This window comes from Olea europaea, chromosome 23, assembly GCF_002742605.1.
Source record: "Olea europaea var. sylvestris chromosome 23, O_europaea_v1, whole genome shotgun sequence".
In the NCBI taxonomy this organism is placed as follows: domain Eukaryota; kingdom Viridiplantae; phylum Streptophyta; class Magnoliopsida; order Lamiales; family Oleaceae; genus Olea; species Olea europaea.
The window spans coordinates 3,995,630-4,004,014 of record NC_036259.1 but is presented as its reverse complement, the minus strand read 5'-3'; the positions used below and the strand labels follow the sequence as shown (position 1 = coordinate 4,004,014).

Sequence of the window (8,385 nt, the reverse complement as noted above, 5' to 3'; positions counted from 1 at the left end):
TATATATATATATATATATATATATATATAGTAATGCTATTTATAGTCGCTCATTGCAGTAATCGTCATACGTTATATTCTACATAGCAGTTATGATTTGATTTATTAATGTGATAGTTTTTCTTATCATATATATCAAATCAGTAACTGTCATATACGTGTCACGTAGGACGACTGCGATAATTAGTGACTGCAAATAACATTATTCATAGAATAATGCTATTTGCAGTGAAAACTACTGACAGTCACCCTATGTGGCGTATACTTGACACTTTTTCACTTGATGTATAATTCAAAAAATAACTACCATATTTATGTATCAAATACTAAATTATCAAGTGTATGTCACATAAGGCGACTACTGACAGTCTTCATTACGAGTAACATTACTCTTATTCATATCTATATTTCAATAATATCTCAAACTTTTATCTTATCATATCTAAAAACCAAAATAATTGTAAATCTGTTTATTATTTTTATGCATTTTATTTATTAATTTTGTGCTATAGCAATTTGCATTGTTATATTGCATATGTAATGCATGTAATCGCACGTGTCATGATTAATTAATTAAAACTTCAAAATTCTCTCTTTTATTCCGGACACTCTTTTTTCCATCTCTCTCTCTCTCTCTTTCACATTATTTTTCTTCTCCTTTTATCTTTCAAACCCAAAACATAACAATACCTTCGACTTCGAGGCATGAAAATATACTATAAAACAAATTCAAATATTTGTTCCAATCGAAACTTTTCAAATAAAATTTCTTCTATTAAATCTCGAATATATGTTTAGGGAATTTAAATACATATCATATATGACACGAATTTTCCTTAAGAGTTCTACAAATTATCCACCGAGAATTCGAATTTGTTAAATTAATAAAACCAAAATTTAATAATAAAAACCATATTTTGTCAACAATTTCCCCATTTTGTCTTTTGTCCTTTTTCTTTTTTTTTTTGGTGAAAGCATAAATGAATAAAATGTCCAAGGGTTTTTTCGTCCGATCAAGTCAATTTTTTTTACGTTAGACGTCAAAAAACTGAAAATGTCCTTTAGTATATATGGAAATGGAATGGGAAATATAGCACGAGCCAAATTCTCTTGAAATTTTGGAATTACAAAGACAAAAGAATGCTTTTGAATTTCAAAGATATCTTTTTCATTTAATTTTATGATTTTGTTGTAATGTGCATAACGAATGATGAAAATTACATTATTAATTATGTGTTCTAGCAATTTCGATTAATTTGTATTTGGGATTTAGATTTACGGAGGAGGAAAAAGAAGACTAGGTTCTCCGTGCTTTAAAAGATATTGTGCAAATCAACCCTACATTTGAAACTTTTTGTGAAAAACCAGGGGCGGACCTAGACCGTTCGAACTGTGGGGTCAAATTTTTTTTTTCGAACAACATATCATGAACAAAAAGGAAAAATCGGTTGTTTGTTGTTCATGTTCGATATTTGCACTTTGGGAAGAAATCGGTGGATTATACGATATATTTATGGACTAAATAATAGATATGGACTATGTGATATGGATAGAGATTTAGGATTTGAATTTTTTGGGGCAGAAAATTAAGTTTTCAACCAAAAAAAAAATATATATATTCCAGAAAACTGTGGGGTCATTTGACCCCACATGACCCCATGTGGGTCCGCCCCTGTGAAAAACGACCCTATCCTTTATAAACTTTGCAAAAATCAACCTTAACCTTATAATCTTTGCAAAATTCAATTCTAATCTATAAAATATTGCGAAAAACATCCTTCCGCAGTAAATCCAATGAATGCTAGCAATTTACAAGCTAACAAAACTCCAACAAAAGAGACCTTCACCCAAGCAACCAAAACAATCAATTTTAGAACCATCAATGCACAGCAATCAACAAGAAGTAAGAAAAGAACCAAAAAAATTCTATGACGCCGATAATCAAAAGGACTGTACAGAAGCGTTCACTGCCCCCTCACAATGAAGGGGCCCCACCTCTATTTTTTTTTAATGTGTGCGGGCCCCCGATGTGAGGGGGCTGTGAACAAAGGTGTGAATCGTGATGTAGCTATAGCACAGTCCCAAAATCAACAATCAAAAAGCAGAGTAAAAAAAAGTCAACAACAATAGTAACAAAAACAGCAATGAACAACAACTTCTCCTTGATTCTCCACCTAATTAATTGATGAATGATTTTGAATTTCTTGGTTGATGATTAGAGTTTTCTACTGAAGTGTCAATTCCTCACCCACGACGAATTTGAGCAAATGCGACCTTATGTAAATACGTACTTTATCAAACGAAAAAGCCATTGACATTTTATTTATATTGGCCTTCACAAGACATTTTAATGGTGAAACTAACAAAAATTGATTAAAATAACAGAATATCGATCTTCATAAAACAATGTCGAGAATCAATAATTGATGGTAATTTTACAAATTCACATAACTGGGGATTTGGGTTCGTGAGCAAAAGGGATTGAGAACCTAGTTCGAGGAATTTCAAAGAAATTTTCACGAATTTATTCTTAAGTCATCCTTAAGCTAGTAATCTTGGATAAAACTGTATATGAGTTTATGAATATTCTAAGCACATATGCACTCTGAACGTCATGTATTGGATTCCCTTACTAATAATATAAGGGTAATTGGTACAAAATGTCCATACCTTTCAAGTTTATTGTCAAAAATATCCCTACCTTTCATTTTTTGACATTTTTGCCACTACTTTCCACATTTCTTGCATAGAAGGTCCTTTTGACGATTTTACCCTCCATTGAAATGAAACAAAAAGAAAAGAAAAGATACAGAATTAATTGCAATCATAGTCCCAAAATTTTTGAAAAATTATAAATCAGTTATGAGGAAACTTGAATATACAGGAAAATAATCAAGAAATTGAGAATTTTTTTAATCATAACCAATGAAACTGAAAAAATTTGAAGATTACGTGATTTTTGCCTCAAGCCTTCCATCTACTCTTCACTAAATAAGAATTGAAATTTATGCTTACCCATTTTTGAAGATTTTCAGTTTTATTGGCTATGGTTCAAAAATTTCTCTATTTCCTGATTATTTCTCTGTACATTCAATTTTTTTTTTTGGGTAATTTTAAAATTTTTCAGTTCACAATAAATTGTGATCGATTTGTAATTTTTTTTAAATTTGGAACTATTATTGCAATTAGTTTCTTTTCTTTTCTTTTCTTTTTGTTTTATTTGAATGGAGGGTAAAATCGTCAAAAACAAATGAAAAAGACCTTCTGCGCAAAGAAATGTAAAAAGTAGGGACGAAAATGCAAAAAAATGAAAGGTTGGGACGTTTTCAACAATAAACTTGAAAGGTAGAGACGTTTTGTGCCAATTATCCAATAATATAAATAGGAGAAGTTTTCCAAAGGGTAAAAAAAAAAAAGGCAATTGTAATAAATGATTCATATATACTAAGACAGAAATATATTTGATTCAAGACAAAAAAAAAAAATAAAAAATAAATAAAAAAATAAAAAAATTTAATAAATAAATAAATAAAAATAGTCTCTTATAGAATATTTGAGTATTTTTGTTTAGAACCTAGCATCATCATCGTTTCTAACCAAAATAAAGTTATAGACTTGCTTATAAGTTATAATTCCAAATCTTCAGATATCTTGTTGACGTTGGGTGCAAAATTCATATATATTATATCTTTTAAAAAAATAAAAAATAAAGGATACAACATGTACTTGACGTGAGGTGCAAGTGTATAGCAAGTCAGTCAACTTCACATTCATTTTATAAAGAAGGAAGAATATAAATAAATGGCATTAAGGTCTTATCAGATCGTCTCCTCTACCCCTTTCATCCTCAAATGGATCCTATTACTGTGGTTAGTGGGGATTTTTTTCCTAATTATTTTGCATCTTAGAAAATGTAACACTTACAAGCCATATATGATATATCTTCTGTTTTTTTCTTAAAAATACGGTTTCAATCTCATCTCAATGTTAACATATATGAATTTCAGGCAGTCCTGGATTCAGAAAATAATCAATTACCATTGAAGCTGGAAATGGAAGAAAGCAGTGGCTGCGTACATGAGAAAGAGGTTGAGCCCAGCTTGAAAGCCAAGGTTAAATTTGAAAAGGCAGAAAAGTTGATTCAGAAACTTAACCAAATGAAATTTCAAATTCTTTTAGACTTAGAAAAGAGAAAGGTAAGAATCCAAAATCCAAAATCTTCACACTAGTCCCGGTTATTTCTGATACTATAAGATTCTTAAGAAAATTCTCGTAATTACTGTGGTACAGGCTGATCGAGACTATTTTAAGACATTGTTACAGACTCAACCATATTGGGGTAGAGTGTTCGGTCCTGTATACAAGAAAAAGGAACAACTCAAATATTTGAAAGAATCTCTAGATGTGCTCCAGGAGTCAACTGCAGAAGGGAATTATCGAATGGTAACAACAAATCATACACATTTAAGTACTCTGATCAGCATATCAAAATCAGCTATTTCATTTTTGGTCAGCCGCTGCAGGGATGCATTCCCATCTTTAGGCTCAATCACTTGCCACTTGGGCCAACCTTAGGCAACTCCTGCCACTTGGGCCAACCTTAGGCAACTCCTCCTCCCAAGTCTTGCCATTGCTGACCATACCCTTAGCCTTACTAATTAGGGCTCATTTGATGGGACTTTTGAAAAATTAAAAGTTACTTTTGAAACTAAAAAACTGATTTTGAACATTCAAAGTGAAAGTTCTTTGTCTAATTAGAAGAGCTTTTAGAAAAAACTAATACTCTTATACAAGAAGCAGAAGCAAAATCTTCCCAAATGGGCTATTATTTTCTTTTCATTGTTTTAATTATATATATTATTAGTCTCTCTTCCTGTTTTTCCTCAAACGTTTTCTGAATTGTAAAGCTTGATGCAGATTCAGAAACTGTGTCATCAGTTGCAATATGGGAAAAAGAATTTTGCAGAAGAGAGGAGGATCTTAAGAGAAATTAATCATGCTGAAGAAGAAAGAGTAAAAATTTCTTCTGATGCAGATAAAAAACGAAGACAACAGTCTCACTGGGCGTTAGGAGAAATCCCCGACACAAAAGGAGGAATAAAAGATCAAATCAATGTAAGAAGCTATTTGTAAAAGGTTAGTAGAATTCTTTAACATGAATCAACTGATTTTACGTTCTTTTTTTTCTTCCTTTCCAATTTATCGCAGATCATGCTTAGTGAACTCCAAGATTTGAAGAAGAAACAGATGCCATTCATTCTTTACGAGAATAAACTTAGAAAAGATAAAGCAGCGGCTGAAAAGGATATTTGTTTCCTCAAAAGATAATTGGAAGATATCGGCAAGAAGAAACATAAACTCTATTGTACTGTTCAATACTATCCAATACCTCCTACCAAATATGTGAATTAGAAGTAAAAATAGGATAATGAAAAGACAATTGCAAAGCCTACTGGCAGTAAGCAGAACATGGCTGAGCAGCGCAACTATCTGTTTCTCGGACATATATTTCTTCTTCAATTCATTTATAACAGGAAAATATTTGTGGACCTATTCCTTTCTTGATGAAATTATAATATTTTATTGTTCATTTTTCATTTGACATTTCTACAAGGTACTGTGGTTCATCTACTGGTTCCATCTAATTAATGTTGGCATCATTTGATGCAGCCCACACGTGGAAATTACTTTATGAAAATTTTAGGTTTTTCCTTTGATTAAAATTTTGCTTATTTTAGCCTTTTAATTAATATAGTAGATTAGGATTTTTATTATTGTGTTTTTGAAATTTCCTTATATAATAGGATTACTTAGGTCTTTCGAAAAATGAGATTAGTAGAATGAAAAGTTTAGGGCCCGTTCTCTTTACCGTTTTCGGGCCGTTTTCTGTTTTCGATTTTTGAAAACGATGAAAACGCATTCTCTTTCCCGTTTTTGAAAATGCGTTTTGAAAAACAAAAAAAATTGTGAAGAAAACAGAAAATGAAAAAAAGGTCGTTTTGGCTATTTTCAGGCAAAACATGGGTAAATTTGAAAACGCTGAAAACACGCCCAAATGAAAAACACCTTCCTCTTTCTCTCCCGAAAGAGACATTCCACACCCATTCTCTAGGGTTTGCTCTTCCTTCCCGAATTCTCTATGGTTTGCTTCGTTCCCGAGAGCTGCCACAAGCTTCTCGACGTCGTCAGCGGAGTAGAGGGCTGAATCAAGTGCGATTTCGAAGATTCCTTGTCTCCGATTTTCTGCTCCATACCATCGTCAAATCTAGGTATTTCTTTGGTGTTATTTTCTCTGGACAAATTTCGATTTTTTTTCTTCATTGGTGTTTTAAAGCATTCAAGAGTATAATGGATTTGATTTTTGTGAATGATTCATCTGGTCAACAGGCGTCGATCTATAGCCCAGATGGATCTGCCCTTGAGAATCGGTGTTAAACTTTGCTGTAATTTAACTGATTTTTTTGCTTTTTGTGATAGTTTCTACTGTCTCTTTTTTTTTTCTTCGATCAATTTCGTGCTTTTTGTGATAGTTTCTATTGTAGTAACAGTGATTGTGTGGATCGGCTTAGAATAAGTGATTGTGTGTCGGTTTCATTTTTGTTTTCTGAATTTGTAATCCAAGGAGTTGGGGTCAGTGCTAGATGCACTAACTTCCATTGACGAGTGTAAAAATTCAAAATGGAAGTTCAGCATTCATCTGATTTTGGCTGATTATAATTTCAACTAACAGTTCTTGAAGCTTTACCTCATTCTCATTCTTGAGGTTACATATGTTTTCAAGATTATTATATTGGCTTAAAAGGACATTTTTTGCCATCAATGGTAACAGTTCTTGCTGTTTGTAAATTCCTTCCAGTCTTATTAGTTATCGAAATGGACCTTCTTGCGCAAAAATGAATAAGTAGTAGCGTCTGTTTATTGTAATTTAGTGTTCAATTGAAATGGGGCTTCTTGTGCCCCAACTCCACATTCTGCACAGTTAGTTGAAGAGGTTAATTGAGTCCCACTAGTAAACCCCACCCCAACCTCCACCCACAAGGGGGATGTGGTTTTGGATAGTTATAGGTGAAGGGAGTATCCACTTACAACTTTACTGCTGCAAAGATTTGTTAGAAATCAAATAATTCACATATGGGACCTTATATATTATTAGTTTCTCCTAAAGTCATGTTTGAAAGTGATTGATTTTTCTTATTTATTCTTTTGAACTTATGAATTACACATTTCTTATTTTGATCTCTAGCTAGATTGACAACCTTTGAGGAATTTATAGTTGAAAGGAACCTATAGGTTTGAGGTTGACATATGTCTGGATGACTCGCTTGAGATGGATTTTGATCGCAAGAGAGGCTCAAGGCCTGTGTTTTGTGACGTGAAGAGTGGCCGCGAAGGCAGGAGTGTTTAAGGAATGGGGTTGGAGGTCATGTGGTGGAGAGGTTGAGAGAGAGTGCTAGAGTTGTGGTTTATAAAATGTGGCATGGTGCCTACAGTTGTTGAAAGATTCTCGGGTTTTATTTCCAGTTTCAGTTTTGCCAAGTATTATCTTTGTTTTGTTGTACTGATTTATCACTAATATTGTCCTTCCATGTTTTAATCTATCTAAATATGTTTGGTTATAGGTAGAGGTGATTATAGAAATGGTGGCGACCAAGACAGGCATCCAAGTGGAGCACCCAGACATGGACGTGGGCACGGCCAAGGTGGCAGAGGAAACGACAGGCAAGATTCAGACCGTGGCTCACAAAAGTGGGGTTCTAAGGATGGTGATGATGCTGGTGGATTTAATCTTTGAATTGCTGGTGGCTGAGCTAATTAATTTTGTAATTCCATTGTCATTAGACTTGGCATAATTCCCCATTGCTTTGTATGCAACACCTAGTCCATTAATTATGTCAATGTAGCATGGTAGTTTTGTTGGTCAGAATGTTTATATGATTACCTTTACAAGAAAATATAATTGCCTTTTGAATTGAATGGATGATTTTGATTTTTGGCTCGTTTACTTTGAATTTGATTTAGGTTGCGTTTTTTATATCTGGAAACAAATATGTACAGTTTACATTTGCAATGAAGGTACATATACTGGAAAAACACTGATTGGGCGAAAAGATGAAATTTGGGCGTATGGAATTGCAGTTTACATTTAATTGAGGAGCCTAAACTACAATTGAGGGTATGAATAAAGTCTGAGTTTAAAAAATAAAAAAATAAATAATTATAAAAAAATATTCTCAAAATTTCAAAGTAAACGCATTTTCCATTTTATGTTTTGAGAAATAGTTTTTCAAAATGACAAAAAAAAATGCATTTTTAACAATTTCAAAACAGACACCTAAAACACAAAACTCAAAATAAATCTAAAACTCAAAACACAAAATTGAAATA

General features: G+C 32.5%; 1 protein-coding gene across 1 annotated transcript; it reads left to right on the top strand.

Moving 5' to 3' along the window:
* Positions 1–3,568: 3,568 nt before the first annotated feature.
* Positions 3,569–7,989, top strand: LOC111372138. Its single transcript, XM_022994327.1, has 6 exons — positions 3,569–3,869; positions 4,008–4,196; positions 4,291–4,443; positions 4,918–5,115; positions 5,209–6,269; positions 7,620–7,989. The coding sequence occupies exons 1-5, from the start codon at positions 3,852–3,854 to the stop codon at positions 5,326–5,328; spliced, it is 678 nt and encodes a 225-aa protein (XP_022850095.1). The 5' UTR covers positions 3,569–3,851; the 3' UTR covers positions 5,329–6,269; positions 7,620–7,989.
* The last annotated feature ends 396 nt before the right edge of the window (positions 7,990–8,385 follow it).